The 20,138-nt window shown below is 56.2% G+C and overlaps 1 protein-coding gene across 3 annotated transcripts in view; it reads right to left on the reverse strand.

Moving 5' to 3' along the window:
• Positions 1–20,138, reverse strand: part of ATP2B2 (ATPase plasma membrane Ca2+ transporting 2) — a 305,152-nt gene that overhangs the window by 104,345 nt on the left and 180,669 nt on the right. For all 3 annotated transcript variants that reach the window (XM_087431489.1, XM_087431490.1, XM_004443588.3), the window contains exon 2: positions 19,584–20,101. In XM_087431489.1, the coding sequence (XP_087287615.1) occupies positions 19,584–19,782 (199 nt within the window). In that variant the 5' untranslated portion in view covers positions 19,783–20,101. The remainder of the gene's footprint in view (positions 1–19,583; positions 20,102–20,138) is intronic.

The following is a 20,138-nucleotide window of genomic DNA, read 5'->3' on the forward strand; positions in this document are numbered from 1 at the left end:
ACCTATTTAATATTTGTTTGGAATTGTCACCGTCTCCTGCTTGCATCTACTTTGTAATGTGTCCCCCTCATCGTGAGTCCCTGGGGTTCTCCTTCCTGGCCAGGAGGGTCTGGGTCTTGGGGGGCTGTGGAGAGGGAAGAGTGGGTGGACCAGCCACTTCTGTCTGCGAAGAATCATCACCCCACTGCTCGCCGGATCACACCTGGTTGCCTAGCAACCAGGAACGCACATCTCTGCTGCAGCTTGTAATTTTACAGGGAAACAAAATGTTCCCAAGGAACCCTCAAATCACCTTCCATTGAGCTCTGTTCAGCCTGAGGCCCAGCAACAAAACTAAAGGAACAGAACAAAGCACCAAGACATTCGGGAGCAGGGCGCTGTGCCGGGAGGCTGGCCCTGGTGGGCAGGGCCATGCAGAGACCCTCACCCGGGTCTGGGTTAGAAATGTGGCCTTGTCACCTCCTCACCGGCTGAGCCATCTCTCCTCCCCTCACCTGCCGGAGTGAGGATTCAGTACCTGCTTTGCAGGGCTTTGGGGAAGATGAATGAGATAACGCACCACGCCACTCCCTGTTCTCAGCCCCCAATGGCTGCCTCACTTTAGAGGAAAAACCCACGTTCCTCCTGCAGGCTCTCCATCATCCAGCCCCTGCTCACTCCTCTGGCTTCACCTCTCGCCTTTGCCCACGCTCCCCTGCCCCTTCTACGGGCAGCCTCCCTCTCATCCTCCAGGTCTCCTCTGCCTCCTGATCCCAGGGTCACAGAAGGTCGCTCTGTTATTCTCGACCCCAGGCCCTTGCTGATTTCCTCCGGAGCCCTTATTACAATGGACAACCTTAATCGTTTTCCCGTTTACTTGGTTTTTTTGCTTGCCACCCACACTTGGAATTGTGCCCATAAGGGCAGCGACAGTGACCGCTTTGTTCACTGCTGGCTCTCTCCCCAGGGCTAGAACTACGTCTAGCACACAGGAGGAGCTCAGGACACATCTACTGAAGGAACGGATGAGACGAAAGCTTTCCCAACGCCTGGCGCGTAGTAGGTGTTCACGAGCCTTCGCGCCCTTCGTTTCACTTTAGGCTTTTCTGCAAAGGGGCGTGGGCAACACCCTTAAACACCGTACTGCTTGGCCCCACATCTACTGGAGGCAGTTCTTTTTAGATATTTATAGCAAAAGGTAAAAATACCCATTAACTGAGAAACATGCTAGTAGGAAATCATCTCTGGCACTTCTTAGGGACAAAACTTCAGGACAGAGCTGGCATGACGTGTCCCAAGAGGCTCTGAAATTTAAATACACGAAATAGGGCCAGGGAAAAACTATGATCTGAGGGCTTCTGGAAGAACACATTGAAAGAGGGGGCTTGGGCCAGGTGGGCCTGGGTTTGGATGTCACCTCTGCAACCTGTTGGCAAGTGACCTTGGACACACTGTGCCTCAGTTTCCTCATCTGTAAAATGGTGCTAATACTGAAAAGAGATACTGCATATAAAGGGCAACTTCCCCCCGGCCCCCCAGTGCTCAGAATTAAACCTCAGGGCTGGGACCCCTCCAGCCCCAGGGGGTCTCCATCAGCCTCCCACATCGTGGCTGTACTTCCTCTGTCACTGTGCCACGGCCTGAAGCATGGCTGGCTCTCTGAGGTGGTAATTGTTAGGACAATTTAGGAAAGCCTTTGGGGGCTACAGAAAAGCTGGCAGTTCTAGATCAAACAGCCAGCTGTCCCGGGAGCGCGTCATCAGAACATCAGAGGGACAGTTCTGCAGCCTGGCCCTGCATTAACTGCAGCAGTCAAAAACCTGATTAGTCCAAACCCCGGGCTCACTCACTCCACACTTGCTCCTTGTCTGGGTAATCAGCTCTCCCAGGACTTCAAGAGGATGCTGGCGGCTTTGCGCCAGCTGGTGCATCCTTGAGCTGGCAAGGGGCAGCAGGAGGCGCGTCTCTGCTAGTCAGATCACAGCCCCTCCTGGCTGGTACCCTCCCCCCAGGACACAGCCTCTAGTTGGGGATGAGAGGGACATACTTTCCACACTGGAGGCGGAGGGAAGGCGGGGAAGCTGGGCCAGGGCACGCACAGGAGGGTGGTGGAGACACCGCTGGCGGCTTTGGCCAGGGGTAGATTCCCTGATCTCTCTGTGGTCCCCAGGCTGAGCTGGGCTGTGGCTTCTGGTTGTGGGGAGGTGGGCTGGGGAGCCCTCAGCAGGAACACATGCATGCAAGCATCACTCATGTTTTCATCTACTTAGAACCCCTGCTAGGTGCTGGGGCTTCAGCAGCGAATGAAACTGCCCTTGCCCTCAGCAAGCATAAAATCCAAAATCCAGGATGTACCTGCCTGCCCACCAGATACGCTACAGCTGCCTCTCTCAAGGGGCAGGAAAACGCTTCAGCCCTTTAGGAGCTGAGCAAAAGTGCTGTAATTTACAAAGCCACCCTCAGGGTTCTACAGCTTGCCTCTGAGGGATTTTTTTTCCTGCAGTAGGGCTGGCCCAGGACTCTCCCACATGCCTATTCCTCCAGGACTAGGCCACGGTTTTGTGACCTCTTTTTCTCACTGGACACACAGTTCAGGCCTCTTGGAACTTGATTCTCTCCCAGCTGACAGCTCCAGCTTCTAACAGACTAGGGCGCTCTTTTTCTGACGTTCTGACTTCTCCAAATCCCAGCAAGGAAAGAGCTGGGGGACGGGGCACGGGACTGGGAGAGTTAGGGGCCCAAGGACAAGTCCCAACTCTGTCATCACTTGCTGTGTGACCCTGTGCAGTCCTTTCTGAGCCTCAGTTTCTTTACTACAAAATGGGAGGGTGAAAATGCTTATGTCCCAGGGGACCCCTGAGAGAAAACAGACCACGAAGGTTACAGGGCCTGGCAGAGCTCAAGAAACGGACAGAGGGGATCTGAAAACAATGAAGAGCAGGAGCACCACCAGAACTCATCCTCAGGCAACTTGTGGAAAGCAATTCTTAGGTATCCAGCATGTCAGCTGAGGGTCAGGTTAAATGTCACCTCCACAGGGAAGCCCTCCTTGACTGCCCACCCCCCTAGTCACCCTCAACGCCCTTATCCACCTGATATTTTCTTGTTCATTTATTTGTTTCTGTATTTTTTGCTGGACTCTTGTCATCTTGGGGGGGTGGGATCTTTGTTCAATGCTGGATCTCCAGTGCCTAGGACGCATCTAGCAGGTGCTCAGTAAATGCTTCCTTAAAGGACAGATGAATTAAATGAATGTGGTAAGTCTCAGCAGAGGGGGAGACACACCCCACCAGAGGATGTGTCAACATTTGGCAGGGGTACCTATAGTCTCAGCATTATAATCATTATCATTTATTTTCCATTACAGTCTTTAATGGATTCTGAAATCCCAGATGGCATTAATGGAGCGGCAAGCTCTGTAGTTTTAAAGGAAGCTCTGGGTTTCTATAGGTTACTCTGATCTCCTGTGGGTCTAACAGCCTTTCCTTGAGGACCCTGCAACAGGGTGGGGGCTGGATCACACCAGGCCTGCAGGCCACTGTGAGGAGTTTAGATTTCATTCTAAGAGCAGTGGGAGCCATTGGTTTTCAAGCAGGTGGTGGCACAAATTGATTCATATTTTAGATTACTCTGGCCATTATGGGGAGAACAGCTTGGAGGGGGAGAGGCTAGAGAAGGGAGGGGCTTATACACACATTATTCTCACTTAATTTTCCTAACAACCCTGTAGGTAAGCATATCTAAATCCACTTTTCAGATAAGGAAACTGAGGCTCAGAGAGGAAAAGTGATTCACCTGAGGTCACAGAGCAAGTGAGTAGAGTTGCCGACCTGGGACCCCCAGTAGGTGCTCCTTGTCCAGGCCCTGAAACAGCCCCAGGGCTAACAGCCTCCCACCTCTGGGTCTGGGATTCTGGGCTCATCTCTTACAGTCCATGAGGCCCAGACCTGGAGGCTCCTGAGGATGTTGCTGGCCAGAGGGAGGCAGATGAGTGAGATCTGGAAATCAGAATCAAGTTCTCGGCTACCCCGTTGACAGATCAGGTGTCTGCCTGTCCCCACCCTGGCCCCTCTCTCTCATATTTGGGCCTGACCTGCAGTGTGTTTTGGAGCAACTGAAAACTCCCAGGCCTCTGGGCCAGAGTCCCAGCACCACTCTGTGGGGAGCACAGAGCCTGGGGATGCCCCCCCATCCCCTCTGACAGCTGGGTAAGAGCACGAGGTGTGGTCTCATCCAGGCCACGTCTCCCTTGGACACGTGGGAGTGTCCAAGTCACACACTCCCACGGGTGTGACTTGGACCAGTGAGTCGCCCCTTCTGCACCTCAGCTTCCTCACCTGCGAAATGGGGATAAGAGTGGCATCTTGGCATACCGCTTGGTACAAGGCGGTTGCCAACGCAGCTATTACTGGAGGAGGGGCAGCACCTCCCCTCGGGCTCCCTTCTGAATCGGGTCTCCTGGCCTGCCGCAGGCCAGGCCTTCTGCTGCCCACCAGATGGTCCCCAGCGAGGGGGCAGCCAGAGGAGCTCAGTTCTCGGGTGGGGTCTGGTTCTTCACCGTGGTCATCTGTGGCCATGAGCCAGGGACACGCAGCCACAAGGGAGACCTAGCCTCTTCCTGGATCTTCCTGCATCCTGATTCACTAGGCTCAGGGTACCCACTCTGCCTACAGTTTCAAGACGAGGCCTAAGCCTTCAGGGGTGCTTCCCCCATATGTGGGCCACTCCAGACCCCCGAGGGTCCCCATTCACCCTCACCTACCCTTAGGGGTACTTGAGAAGACTCTGTCCTGAGATACTCTTCAACTGGGGGTGTCTGTGTCCTCCTGGGAGACTCTCGAAGGTGGGCTCTCAGGCAGCATGACTGGAGGCTTCGTTCACTCATCCCCCTCCCTGCAGAAGGCGGGGGGCTGCGCTGGGTGGGGTGTGGGGGTGGCTGTGGTGGCTCTGAGCCCTGCGCCTCTCCTGGCTGGGTCCTTTGGTTTGCTGTTCTCAGGATTAAGTCCTGGACTCTTTTTAAAGAGTCTGTAAGCAATGATAAATTTTTTAAAAAAGAAGTAAAAAAGATAACATAAAAGAAAAAAATACAACTTAAAGAAATTATCAAAAGAGAAGCAAAAGGAGGGGTTGGGTTTTGGCCGTCAGGGCATTTCTTCTTTCCTTTTGAGGAATTAGGTCTCCCCCACCGGGAGGAGTCTTGGTGGCTGTCAATCAAGATGTGCCCCCCTTTCTGGCCTAAGGGTGGGCATGTGACCAAGCCAGGCCACTCACATGCTCTCGCCGTGGACTTGGAATCAGTGACATGCAGGAGCCAGCTCACCTCTGAGCACTGCTGGGCATCCTGAGTGGGACAAGGACCCAGAACAGCTGGAGTGGATTGTTCCCCACCCCACATTCCCCAAAGGGCGTCTGTGGTGTCAGTCCTGCCACCATCCCTGTGTCTCCCAGTTTCCCTCTGGAAAACCATGCTGGGCTTCCCAGCCTTTGCTCCAGAGTGGGGAGACCGCTCCCGTTCTGCCCACGGACCTTCCTCACGCTGCCCAGACAGCTCCTGTCGCTTACAACCACCGTGCCCTAGCTGACCCACCTCAGGACGAGGTCCCCAGCAACGCACAGAGAGAAGCTGAGAGAGAAACCATCGCCCCTAATCTCACCCTGCAACCCAGCACGGCACATTGGGATGCTTCCTTTCAGCCTCTTTCCCCTCGCATCTGTCTGTACGGAGTTGTCGCCGTGTGCAATGCTGAACCCCGTTTTTTTCACATCACCTTATTTTAAGAGCCTCATCCACCTTGCTTCATGTTCTCTGTAGCAATCATTTTCCATAAGGTTCCATCAGGCACATGGAGAAGCTGAAAGGGGCTTCATTGCTCTCCTAATGTTGGGCATTTAGGAATCACTTTTTGTTTTTTTTAACACCACATAGGGATGTGGTTAAAAACCTGGGACTGTGGGTTGAGAGACCCAAGTTCTCATGTGGTTTTGTGCCCAACGGCTGTGTGAGCTTGGGCAAAATCTGTCCCTCTCTGGGCCTCAGCTTTGTAAACCTATAATCTGTTAACGATGATGATGATGATGACAACAGTAAGAATAACAACGGCAGCTTCCTTTCCCCGCAGGCTGCCCGTACTGTGCTGTGTCTTCTCATTTGCGCCAGCTCATTTATTCCTTACAATGGCCCAGGAGCAAGTGCTGTTTCACAGACGAGTAACCAGGTTCCGAGAGGTGAAGGCATTCGCTCGGCACACACCGCTAGGAAGGAAGCGGCACAGCTGGGGTCCAGACCCAGGAGGCCTGCTGCCCTACGCTCAGGCCGCACTGCTACTTCCTAAGGCCCCTGGGGCAGGGGCTCGTCTGCCCTCACCACAGTCCTCGTCTGCTCCCATCTCCGTCCCCACTTTACAGGAGAGAGACTGGGGCTCCAAGGCAGAAGTGACTGTCTCAAGTGAGACAGTTCTGGGTTGAACTTGTGTGTCCTCCAAAAGCACAGCTGAAGTCAAAGCCCCGGTCCCTCAGAATGTGACTATATTTGGAGAGAGGGCCATCGCAGAGGGGAGTAGTTACTAAGTTAAGACGAGGTCGCTAGGGTAGGTTCTAATCCGATACGACTGGTGTCTTCATACAGAGGAAATGTGGACACAGACACATGGAAGGAAGACGATGTGAAGACACAGGGAGAGGAGGCCACCTACAACGCAAGGAGAGAGGCCTGGGACAGATCCGCCCTCACGGCCCGCAGGAGGGCCCAGCCCTGCAGACACCTTGACCTCGGACTCACAGCCTCCAGACTGCGAGACCATACATTTCTGCTGTTTAAGCTGCCTGCTCTGTAGTCTTGGTCATGGCAGTCCCTGGAGACTCACACAGAGCGCGGTAGGGAGGGATGAGAGAGCTGAGGGCCTGAGGGAGGCAGGGAGGCTGCGATGGAGGCCAGGGAGGAGGGAGGTCTGTCCCCTTCACTACGTCCAGGGATGACCCGAGGGCCCCAGTCCTGGGTTGGGGCCTCACCCACTGTGTGCTTGGGCAAGTCCCTTCCCTTCTGGGCCTCCATGCCCCCATGTGCACACTGGGATTGCTGGATGAGATGGTCCTTGAGAGCTGTTCCAGACCTGTGGTCCCATGGATCCATGAGTCCCTCAGGCCCTCGTCCCATCCGCTCTTACCCCACTGAGCTGGTGTGGGGGGGGGCGGGGAAGCCCCAGGGAGTGTTCCATGCTGCTCCTCTGTCCAGCAGAGGTTTCCCAAGAGCTCATCCAACAGCCTGTCCTCGAGGCTGCTACTCCTTCACTGCCCTCCCTGAACCCTCCTGGCAACCCCTGTGTGCAAGTGACTGCCTATCCGTGTCAGACACCCTGATGACACCCCACCTGCAGGTGACACTCCCCTGCTACCTCTCTGACTTCTGCTCTGCCTCTGGCCTGCTCCCTGTAGCTGGTGCTCCCTAAGGACCTGTGCTTGGTGAGTGCCCCAGGGGAATTCATTCCTACACATTCGTCAAGTGTATTCTGCGCTGGGTGCTGTTCTAGGCGCCAGGATACAGCAGTGAACAACACAGGCCCAAGTTCCTGCCACCCATGGCTGATCTCCCCGCGTGCAGGTGTGGCACTTGTCAGTAGAGACAGGACTTCTCGACAGGCGTCTCTGTCACCTAGATGTCCCATCTCCAGGCCCAGCCTCTCTGCCGTCCTATTCCCCAGGCCCTGAGGATGCACGGTGCTCAGCACAAACCTTTCATCTCATCCCGACCTTGCCCCTCTCCTTGTCGTCCTGTCTCCACCACCACCGGCCAGCACTGCCCTGAAAACTGAGTTTGCGTTGACACCTCTGTCCCTCGACCACCCATCACAGGCTGAGTCCTGCTGCTTCAAGCTCCCTCCTCTCCATCAGCACACCCCTGCCCCGGTCCAGCCCTGTCACCTCTCTTCCAGGTGCCTGTCCCTCCCTCCCCGGGGGGTTTCTCCCTGAGGGCTCTCCCCATTCCAAACCGAACTCATGGCTGCCAGACCAACTGTCTCAGCAACACGGCTCCCCTGCCTCTACACTGAAGCCCTAACTGTCAGAGTCCACATTCAGAGCTCTTCAACGAGGTTCCTGCTATGGATTCTGGAGTTATTCGCCTGCGTCTGAGTCCCCGTTCCTCTACCGATTAGCTGTGTGAATGTGGGCAAGTGATTTAATGCCTTTGTGCCTCAGTTTCCTCATTTGTAAAAGTGGGGATGATACCAACGCCTACTCAGAGGGTTGCTGGGAGGATTAAATGAGGTAATGACGTATGGAAGCTCTCAGAATGGTGTCCGCAACATCTGTAATGTCCAATTACTCTGAATTATTATCACCACTTCTAGCCGCTCCCTCCCTGAAGCCCCAGCCTAACAGAATGATGGGCTCTTCCTTCTACACACCCTTCTTCTTTGCCTCTGTGCCTTTGCCCATACTGTTCCCTCTACCTGGAGTGCCCTTCCCCACTGCAAACCTTGTCTATCCCTCGACATCTTGCTCAAATACTGCCTCCCCCATTCAGCCCTCCCAGATCCTCCAGCTGGCAGTGTTCACTTCCACCTCTCAGCCCCAAGACATCTTGTCTAAAGCATCCCACAGAAAGAGTGTCTTCTCTGCTCAGAAGCGGGCCCTGCCATCATTTGCTGGGACCAGGGAAATGTGCAAGGGGCCTTCCTTTGGGGTGGAGCTGACGCCGGTAGGTGGGCACCAGGGAACCATCGGCCGAGGCGCGAATTTCCATTGACTGTAACTAACTCCGGCTCTGAAACCACAGTGGGGGCCCGGATTGAGCCAGGAGGAGTAAGATAATCGCTGTGGGGTGAGGGGGGCCTGTATAAATAACTCAGCTGCCCCACTGGGGCCTCTCGTGTGACAGGCGGGCCTGGAGGGAGAGGCCGTTCAGCTCTCTCTAGCTGAACCTGGGGCCTTTGTGGGTCCCAAGCTGGGCAGACATCTGAGGTTGCCCTCACGCTAGAGACAGTCCAGGCTGCAGGTACTGAGCAGCATCTCTCACCCCTCAGCCCACTGGACAGATGAGGAAACCGAGAGTCAGCAAGGGGAAGTAATCGGAGTCTGGCGTCCAGGCCCCTGGGCCTCTGGGAGTGAGAGAACTGCTGCCAGGGAACACACACAGGCCTTTGGAAGCCAGCGTGGGTAGGGGTCGGAGGACATGTGGTAGGGAAGGGCTGTGACGGGGCCTCAGCCACAGCCCAGGGCTCTGAGGTCGCGGTCTTTCAGGGGAAGGGGGGTCTGGGGTCTGGTTGCGAGTCAGCCACCCTTTGCAGTCTGACGTCCGCACTGCGGGGGGCGCAGAGCCAGTGAGGCTCACAATTCTCGAACGTCTGAGTCTGGAGAAGCCTCAGAGATGAGCAGACCCGCGCCCTTTACTTTCCAGATGGGGAAACGAGGCACAGAATCAGGGAGGAGCTTGGAGAGGGTCTCGGTGACTAAGGACCAAGGTCAGGCTGCTCCCCACCTGAGTCTCCCCAGCCCAGGGTGTCCTCTAACGCAGGTGCGAGACCTGAAGCTCCTTTCCTGCACCACGGGAGGCCCAGCACATGAGGCCAGACCACAGCCAGAGTGGGTGGCTACAAGACAAACCTCCCCCGAGGCTCCCTGTGGGCCAGCACTCTGCGTGTTTTCTCTTTTAATCCTCAGACTAGTACTGACCCCGGGAGCTGGACACGCCCTGCTCCATTTGACAGATGTCAAAACCGAGGCCTGAGGACTTACATAACCTGGGCCCAAACCAGGCTTTCAGACACTCTAGTTTAGCACCTTTCTCCCAGTATCAGAGGTTTCCAAAATTTTTTTCTTTTCTCTTTTGTTAACTCTGTTAAAAAAAAAAAAAACTTACCAGATGCTTCCCCATGCAAAACAGATAAAAAAGGAGCTGCTCTGGTACATGGTGGGGCAGGAAGCCCAGAGCCCCACCCACTCAGCATCTCCCTGTTTCCCGTGGAGCCCCAGGGAACCCAGTATGAGAAGCACCTCCCCAAACCCTCAACTTCCCTGTATTCGGCAAGTTCTTTGGTTTACCTGGCCCCTGGAGAGCAGCTGTGTTCAAGGCCGCCCCTCATGGAGCTCGCGGCTCACTTCACACTCTCGTGGAGAGCACTGTTACCCAAGCTGATAGTCTGCATGCACAGCACGAGCCAACCAACTAAAACCAGTGTCTAAACATCAATCCACAGTCTGTGGGCTGCAGTCCTCTGCCCTTTGAGATGCGTCCCAGTATCCAGGCTCAGTGAGTTCCTCGCTTCTCCCCATGCACGGCCAGTTCTCACCTCAGGGCCTTTGCTCATGCTGCTTTCCCCCTAAGAACGTGCTCTCCTCCCCATCTCTGCATATCCGACTCCTGCCTGTCCCAGACCTAGCTCAGAGGCAGCCTCTCCCGATGTGGTCCCCAGTCAGGCAGGGATCTCCCTCCTCCGACCTTTAGCCCGCTCCCTCCTGCTGTAGAGTACTTTGTCAACAGAAGGCAGTAGATTAAGGAGGTTATTTGTGCACGTTCTGGAGCCGGCCTGCCTGGGTACCAGTCCTGGCTGGGCCCTGGGCCTCCATTTCCTCATCCGGAAGCTGGGGATACGGACAGTTCCCACTTCACAGAGGTTGGTGAAGATTAGATGAGGTGACGCCATGAAGCCTCAGCAGAGAGCAGGGCCTGTCGAAGTGCTAAGGATGGGTAAACGAGCCTCCAGCATCAGCTGGGACTGCTGCCACAGCTGCTAACCAGCACCACAGCTCGACTGGGAGAGTCTCCTGGGCAGGGGCACTTTACAACCCAGCTCTGCATCCCTCCTTCCTGGGAATCTTTAGGGAGCTCTGGAGGGGAAGGGGTTTGGGAGGGGCCTCCTTCCTGCCCCTCCTCGCTGGACTGAGGCTCTGGCCCCGGCCCCTGGCTGCCATCGTTCCTGCTGGTTCCTGCCTGCCTCTGTGCCCCTGCAGTTCTCTCTCTCCCGTCTGACACCTCCCCGCTCCGCCCCTCTCCTTGGACCCAGAGGGAATATCTTGGAAGGCTGTCCCTGCCCCATCACACAACACTGCTCCTGAGGAGCATACAGAACCTCTCTTCCCAGAAGAGCAACGTGGCCCAAGCCTGCTCATAGTAGGTACACAATACATACTGTGCAACAACGAATGTGTGTCAGCCCACATCTCTGCCTGGCATGGTAGAAGTCGGGGAAGCAGTGGGGACATTCGTCGAACACCCATATCCACTGGTTCTGGAAGGTGGGTATTATTATCGTACCATTTACGGGGGCGGAAACTGAGGCTCAGGGGGATGGAGTGACTTGCTCAGGGTCTCGACAGTGGAGCTGGGACTCAAAGTTAATGCTCTTTTCACGCCTTCTCTTTTCCGAGCACACAGTAGGCGCTTAGTGTTCAGTGCACACTTATTCTGCAAAGCAAAGATGCTTTCCGAGTAAGAAGCAGGGCCTGCTTCCTCTCCGAGCCTTTGCTTCCCGCTCAAGGGGCTGCAGTGAGGACCACAAGAGATCATGCCTCGGGAGGGCCTGGCCCTGATAAGCCTGAACTCAGTAAATCACAGCCACGGGGTGGCTTGGGGACTTAGGCTTTTTGTGTGGTGAGTCTGCCTCAAGTGAGGCCCACCTGTAAATGCTCCCCCACCACCCACATCCTCCACTCGCTCTGGGGGCCTGACTGTCCAAGCACCACCCAGGCCCAGCAGCGCATTCATGGGACATAAAGTCCCCCTCGTCCCGTGGGACTCCACCTGGAAGTCAGCTGGAGGTCGGGCCCTTTCTCTAACTGTTCCGCACCCTTCCCGTCACCCTAGGCCTGCAGGACTGTTTGCCTAGCAGCCTCTGCTGCCCCAGCCTGGGAAAACAGAGCACGTCTCAATCAACGTGTGGGTTTATTTTATTGATGATTCAGAAAGATGTGCGGGTGGCATTCTGGCACGCATCCACACGTGATTCAGCAGACTTGCACAGAAAGCTGTGCTTTTAAAGGATTTATTTTTCCTGGTGGTGGGGGGTGGTGTAGAAGCCTTGCAAATCCAATATGGGGCTGACTTGTTTCTTTTTAACCCACAGACTCACGTGTGCTGTTCAAGCCCGCTGATCTGACCAGATAAGCCACCTCTCTCTTCTCCACTAATTTAAACCCAACCTGTCCCTTAAAGTCACACAGAGTCCCCGGCCTAGAATAATCACAACAACTGGCACTGGTACGGCACCTGCCATCTAACAGTGGCACTAGGCACTTTACACACGTTGCTCTGAGCCTTATGCAACCCTAGGAAAGAGGCACTGCTATTATTCCCTGTCACAGATGAGGAAACTGAGGCACAGAGAGGTTAGGCAACTGGCCCAATGTTCCACAGCTGGCAAGGAGTGGAGCCAGGATTTGACCATGACACCCAGGTGGCCACTTCAGTGCTGGGACACCAGTCATGGACAACCTTGCCCGAGCAGGCCCAGTGTATGCCCATGCCCCTGGTGTCACTACTACCAGGGCTGTGGTTTGGCTATAACCACTCCAAACTTGGTGCTCCTGAACCCTGCCTTCGCTCCTCGGCTGCCTCCTCTGTTCTCTCCTTTCTCCCCGTCCCGGCAGAGCACCCCTCAGAGGCACGGAGCATGCCTGCTCTTCCTCCACACCCTCCCCAGCACGCACACAGTAGGGCCCCTCCACACAGTAGGCCCACAAGCACGTGGTTTGTGTCTCCATCCCCTGCCCTTCCCCAGTCTCCATGTGATCTGAACAGACTGACCCGCCCCCTCTGGGGTGAGCATGTGACCCGGCTCTGACCTATCAGCCTATTCCATCCTCTGGCCACAGGGATTGGTTCCAGACGGGCCATGTGACTCCAGGTGGCCCGCTCACAGTCTGTTCTGGGATTTAAGGGGGGACCCTGAGAAAGACGAGCCTTTAGCAGCTGAGGTGGCTGGGACGGGAGGGCGTTAGCCTGAAGCAGCTGGGCCCCCATGAGGGGAGGGCCTGCCTGAGAATGAAGCCAACACCGAGGATGGTGGACATGAAAGATGGCAGGAGAGGGATGGACAAAGCTCTCCCGCAGCACTGGAGGCCCTGGATCCAGCCATGCTTGAAGACAGAACAGTCCCTGGACTTCACAGCTGCACAAGCCAGAAAACTCCTTTTTTGCATAAGCCAGTTTGAGGTGAATTTCTATCAAATAAAATCCTACAAGATAGAAATCCTCAGTAAATACTGGAAGATGATGATTCTTTTGTAGAAAACTTTCAAAGCATTTTCAACTCACTATCTCCAAATGGCAGAGAGGGAAGTAGCACAATTGCCATTTTACAGATAAGAAAACTGAGGTCGTGGGAGTCTGAGTATCTTGCCTGAGGTCGTGAGCCTACTTGGTGACAGAGGCAAGTCTGGGACACTTCCCCAGTAGTAGTGCCTTCTGTCCACCCCTGCCTGCATTCAAGTGGGCAGCTACCTTTCCTGAGCCTCTTAAATACGGTGACGGGTTTCTCTCCTCCAGGCCTGGCACCTGACAGTCCTGGGCCTTAAAATGGAGCATGGGTCAGGCCGGCCCAGTGGCGTAGTGGTTAAGTTTGCATGCTATGCTTCGGCAGCCCAGGGTTCGCAGGTTTGGATCGCGGGCGTGGACCTACGCACTGCTTATCAAGCCATACTGTGGTGGCGTCCCACATATAAAGTGGAGGAAGACAGACACGGATGTTAGCCCAGGGCCAGTCTTCCTCAGCAAAAAGAGGAGGATTGGCAACAGATGTTAGCTCAGGACTAGTCTTCCTCACCAAAAAAAAAAAGGAGCATGGGTCACTTCATATGAAGACCTGGGGGGAGGCGTTCTCACTCATCTCTGGCCAGGCTGTGGACTCCCCCCATGGACGCTGCGGCCGAGTGGCCCCCAGCTTCACCCTGCCTAGGACACTGCTGAATCTGTGGCTGCCTCAGTCTCCCTGTCCACCCCTCAGGGCCCCAGTGATCCCAGGGAGATGGAGCACACGGAGAAACAGGGCGTCACAATGACAACAGACGACCCCACTTGCTGCCTTCATGCCCTCCCCTGTGCCCAGCTGGTGGTGGCTTGTGGATGACGTGGGCCCCACTAGGCGCGAGGGGCGCTCTCGCTGAGCGTCGTGTTTATGCAGCACGAGGCGCCATCCCCCATGATCTGCGCTCCTGCCCCCCCTCAGCCCCGCTCCCTCTCAGCTTGGGCAGGTGGTAGGAGTCATACAAAATTAACTGGAGGTTCCGTTTCATGACACTCCGAAGTATCCAGTTCCCACCCCACCCTCCTGCTGCCCCACCTTCCTTGTTCCCCTTCTTCCCCCACCAGGACATATGCGATAGGGGAGCACCCCACAGGCCCGTCCTTGCGGCCCCTTCTGATGGCCGAGGTGCGGGTGTTAGGGAGGGAGGGACGAGGCCGTGCATGCCCAGCGGCTCACGGCAGCGCCTCTCCGGGCTCGGGAACTGAATCCAATTGTTCCATGGGTGACGCAGGGTGTCCTGTGCCCTGTCCCCAGGCCGCAGCCTTCCGTCCCACACAGGGACGAGCCAAGGCATTCCCTGCCTCTTCTTTCTCTCTCCTGCTTTTTTCCCGCCAATATTTTTCAAGCTCCCAGACCCTGCAGCAGGGGCTGGGGACATGGTGGAGAATGACAAACAGCTCCTGCCTCCAGGGCCTCACAGGCCACCCCAACACCCACTACCCATCTTTCCAGACTCGCTGCGCAGCCGCCTACTCTGGGAAGCCTCCTCGGATAGCACAGTAACTCTGTCAGGCACCGTCTTATTTAATTGCCTAATTCTTCCACAGAGCTGGAAAGAATGTCGTTTTTTAAAGATTTTATTTATTTATTTTTCCCCCCAAAGCCCCAGTAGATAGTTGTATGTCATAGTTGCACATCCTTCTAGTTGCTGTATGTGGGACGCGGCCTCAGCATGGCCGGAGAAGCAGCGCGTCGGTGCGAGCCCGGGATCCGAACCCGGGTCGCCAGCAGTGGAGCGCGCTCACTTAACCACCAAGCCACGGGGCCGGCCCCAGAATGTCGTTTTTTAAAAGAAATATTTGGGCATAACAATAACAATGATAATGAGCACGATTCTGTAAGTGTCTGGGGTCTGCCATACACGGCACTAAGACCCCAGCGTGGATTATCTGAGTCAGTACTCAGACACCCCGTGAGGGAGGGAGGGGTATCATCCACATTGCACAGGTGAGGCTCGGAGAGGTCTCCCTAACTCTCCCAGCATCCCTGGAAGAGTGAGCCAGTGAGGATTCCACCCTGAGTCTCCGGGGCCCTCCTGTCCTAGGCTGGAAGGGTGGGGAAGGAAAGGGAGAAGTGGAGGGCAAGGAGGGAAGGGCATCAGCAGAATGGAACAGAACCAACAGTGGAAGAGGAGAGGAACGGAGCCCAGATCCGGGGCAGAGGCCCCCAGCCTCACAGGGGCCAGGTTTCCCCAAGAGGCTGCACCAGAGTCGTGCCTTTGGGTGGAAAATCCGACAGTGCCAGGCTGCGGGGCCTGAGCCACGGCCCGTGCTGGCAGCACGGGGTGCCCTGGTGGGAGTCGATCTCTATGGCCGCAAACCCCCTCCATCACCTGCCGAGACCTTTGTGCCCAACATCAGCTGACGTGAGCGGGAAGGCTAATCGACGCGTGGCCGGAGCAGCTTCCTGTCGTGTGACTCAGAGGCCGGCTCCCCGCTCACAGATCAGGGGCAGGGCTGTGGGGACTGGCCCACCCGAGTCCCGTGTGGAGCTGGCACAGCCCCAGACCATGTGGCTTTTAAGTTGGGGGCTGGAGGCCAAGCATTTCTTTAAATCAGAAGAGGGCCAAACAGGGCAGGTCAAATGCTGAACACGAGAGAGAATAAAGGAAAGTTCCCACGTGGGCCCCCCACGCAGGCCCTCGTCAGACAGAGAGCAGCCTCAGAGGACTGCTCCCAGGTGCGCACGCCTGGCTCAGGGCCGGCAGCACCTGGGCGTGGCTGCCAGCGGGGCTGTGTTCAGGCTGCTCTGACGTGAACGGTGGTGGTGACCTCGAGGCCTCATGCTCCCCGTCTGTAAAACGGGGCAACAACTCCTGCTTCCAGGAACACGCATAATAAGGATGCAGAACAGCCTGGGGAGAAGTGTTGCACCACGTGAGGACACCGGCTGGTGTTCTGGAAGGGTCAGATTCTACCCCTCCTGGAGAACGTGACTGCCTCTTCCAGAGTGGTGATGATCATAATGAAAACAAGAACAAGAGGCGACATTTACTGAGCACTGACATGCGGGGCACGTGGCCTGATCTTATTCAATGCTCACAACCCATTTCACGGATGGGGAAACGGAGGTGTGTGGTCTCTGGGGCTGAATCCTAACACACAGCACTGCCCGTGTGCCAAGTGCTATTCTCAGCTGCTGCACCTTATCCTCACCAAAACATACTACTATGAAGTAGCCACTATTATTATCCCCATTTACAGATGAGGAAACTGAGGCAGAGAGGTTGAATAACCTGCCCAGAGTCCCACAGCCGGTGATGGCAGAGCTGGGATTTGAATCAGGTCGCCCACGTCTGGGGTTGATAGCATTATGCTCTTCTGCCCCTCCCCAGAGCTCTTCCAGCTCCACTGGCCCCCTGGGAGATCCCTCGAGGGACCAGTGCACGGGGGACTCTGGCCAATCCCACTATGGGCTCTCCTCCTTCTCAGGGATCTTTCCCATCAGAGATCTCATTTGGTTATGAAAAATTAGGAAACTAAGGCTTAGAGAGGTCAGACAAAAGGCCAAAAGCACACACAAAAGTTGGTGGCAGAGTAACAGTCAGAGCTGTCATGGTTCTTTCCATTTCACAGATGAGAAAAGTGAGTCCCCTTCATTTTTCACATACCGCCTAACTTCTTGCAGCACACCAGTATTTCGTCGAATTCTAAAAAATGCTATTCTATGCCATGCTACATTCTTTCCCTTCTTTTTCCTCCACAGCCAAACTCAAACACCGCCTCCTCCAGGAAGCCTTCCCTGGCCTTCACTGCCCACCCGCCTCACCTTTCCTCTGAGCTCTGGGGCCCTTGTTGCTCTCACTCTGGGTTATCTGCTGTTTTGGCTGCTCAGACGTCTGAGCTGCTCCCTGTGGGTGGGGACTCAGTGGCCATGCCTTGGGGTTTTACTGGGCAATTACCCCCCCTCCTCTGTGCCAGGCTCCAGGCTGGGTGTTAGATGTACAGAGAGGAGCAGGACAGGATCCCTGCCCTCAGGTGCACTCATGCTCCCCTAGCAGTACAGATGGTGGACACAATGAACCAACTGGTAATGGGCCTGCACAGCGCTGGAGCTTTGCCGCGTGCTCCTCTATTTCCCAGGGTCTGAGAGCCCGTCAGGCGGGTGGGAGAGTGGATTTCTGAACCTGGGTCCATGGCCTGGCTTTGAGGGGCTCTGCGAACCTGCTGATAGTGTGAGCCACAGCTGTTGCATGCTGTTGGCTGTTTTTCTGGGGAGAGGGGGCATAGCAGCCATCAAGTCCTCCACAGAGTCCGGAGCCCAGAGACACTTTAGAATCCTTGACTCAAGAGAATCTCCTGGTCCCATTCCAAAGGCACAGACCACTGAGGCAACCCTGCCTCCTAGCAGGCCATGGCAGAGGTGAGCCCAGGCCATCCTGCCACGGGCTAGTGTTCACACGAGGCTGAGCCCAGAAGCCCCTGGCAGAGCCCACTCCCTTCTCAGGGCCACAGGTGGCCATTCTCAAGCCCTGATCTAGAATCACACAGAAGAGAGGCTTCATCTATTTCCATCCTGCCTGCCAAAACAAAACTAAACACCAAGAAAGAAAGGTGTTTCTAAACCGCCCGGCTCAGCACGTGGGCCAAATGTCAGAGATGGCAGCCAGTCTGGGACGGAGGACCGTGTTAGCTTTTCCTCCTGACCCAGGAGAGGAGGGCCCCGGAGGAAGAGGGACACAGACGCCCAGAGCCGCCCGGCGCAGGGGGTGCAGGCACAGGTAACCACTAGATGGACCGCCTGGCCCCAGCTGGGCGGCTTGGTCCACAAGCAGCATCTGCAGGACACGTGTTCAGGGTTGGTGCCCAGCAGTGCCCAGGGCATGGGGACTGGAGTTACGAGACGGCGTGGGAGGGACCCCCAGCCTCAGATTTCTCGTCTGGCATACGGGATAATTCAGATGCTGCCTGCCTCCCAGGTTGGGGTCTATACCTGGGGGAGGGTCTGTCACCCACTCTCCTCAGAATAATAATAGCTGCCACTTATTGAGCACCTACTGTATGCTCAGGCCTCCACTAGGCACTGTGAGGTATGCATTGGCCCCATTTATTTTTAATAGTTTGTTCTCCGGCTGCACTTTTTTTTTCTCCCCAAAACCCCAGTAGATAGTTGTATGTCATAGTTGTACATCCTCCTAGGTGCTCTATGTGGGACACGGCCTCAGCATGGCGTGATGAGAGGTGAATAGGTTCGCGCCCAGGATCCGAACTGGCGAACCCTGGGCCGCTGAAGCGGAATGCACGAACTTAACTGCTGTGCCACCGGGCGGGCCCCTGGCCCCATTTTCCAGAGGAAGTAACCGAGGCTTGGTGCAGCCTCTTTGCACAAAGTTGCAGGACTGGGGAGTCCTAGGGCAGAGCCTCACACCCAGGCCTTTTCGGCTTCTGTAGGGAACTCTTATCCCTCACGGCGAGGGGAAGGTAACTGCGGGGATGGGGACCTGAACTCTGAGCTCTGGTGCCCAAGCTGGGCTGGTTTCTCTCCTCTCTGCCTCGTGGCAGATGACCTGGCTTCTGTCCCCTCCAGAGGTACCCCCAGAAAGCTCAGACCCTCTCTCTCCAGAGGTCCCAGGCGTGCTCGTTTTGCAGTTGCAAGAAAGCCCCACACCCATCTCCAGGGCAAGACACACATGAGCATCTGTCACCCTTCCCGTGATGGCCCATGTTCCTCCCTGCCCTGTCTTCCCAGCAGATCCGTGGCCTACGGCTGCCCCAGAGGCCCAGGATCCCCAGCCAGAGCCTGGATTATGGTCAGTTGGACACGATGAAGCCCAGTGGCAGGGGCTGGGGAGCTGGAATTGGCTGCGTGGCTGTAATGCTGTGGTCCCATGCTCAAGCTCAGATGAGGGGGTTCCTGGGGTCTGGGGAAGAAAGGGCAGGGGCTGGGGGGCTGGACCCCCAAGTCCAACTACTGTGGATTGGGTGGAGCCCCGCCTGAGCCTGGATGCAGGCAAGCAGGGTGTAGTTTCTCTTCAGACCTCTCCAGCCTCCCTCCTGGCCCCGCCTGGGAGACGGGGCGCCTCCAGGTTTCCAGGTGAGCTACCTCCACGCCGGTGCTGAGCGGCTCTTTCGGGCTGATTTTGGCCTCTGGTTTCCAGGACACAGCCTCGACCAAGCTCTGTTCCTGCGGTTCTCTCTGCAGGTGTTTCGCATCACACCTCAACCCACGATGGTGGGAAAATAGAGGCCTCTTCCCTGGCCTATCCCAAGGGGCTGACCCTCAGCTAGAATACACTAGACCGGCCACACGGGCATCTCAGCCCGTGTCCTAGGCCTCCCTGTGGTTAAACATTAGGAAATTGTCCCTGGGCCAGCTCAGGTGGCAGCTGCAGGGCCATGGCCCTGGGTTTGAGTCTCCCACACCTACCTTCCACAGGTGAGGTTCTGAGGCGCCGGCAGATGGCTTCGGTGTCCCCATAAGTCTCCTTGATCTTGACCACAGCCTCGGTGCCCCGCAGCTCCATGAGGGAGCGCAGCTCCTCCATCGTGCACCCAAACTCGCCCCCATGGCTTGACTCATTTCTTTGGTTTTTGGAGTAAAAGTCGCTGTTGGTCATGTCACCCATGTTTGCTGCAGTCCCTGCTCGGGGTGGGCCCGAGGGCCAGCGCTGGATGAGAGGCTGCGGGGCGACGGCTCCGGGTGGCTGTCCTCAGCACAACCTCACTGGACGGCTGTGGCTCCTGGCGGCCGACTCTGGGTCCCAGGGGGAGGGGGCGGCCGAGGCAGGCTGGTGACAGTGGTGGTGAGCTCCAGGGGCTGTCCCCAGGTGCGGGGCGAGGTCCAGGGGCCAGAAGGGCTCAGGGCTGTAGACCCAGGAGTCTCCATTCAGCGGGGCCCATGCTGCTCCCTGGAGCTTGCATCTACATGGTCAGGGGTGGTGGCTCCTGTGGGGGCAAGCAGAGGGGTGACAGGGGTCAGGCA

This window comes from Ceratotherium simum, chromosome 5, assembly GCF_057802395.1.
Source record: "Ceratotherium simum simum isolate JZ-2026a chromosome 5, ASM5780239v1, whole genome shotgun sequence".
In the NCBI taxonomy this organism is placed as follows: Eukaryota; Metazoa; Chordata; class Mammalia; order Perissodactyla; family Rhinocerotidae; genus Ceratotherium; species Ceratotherium simum.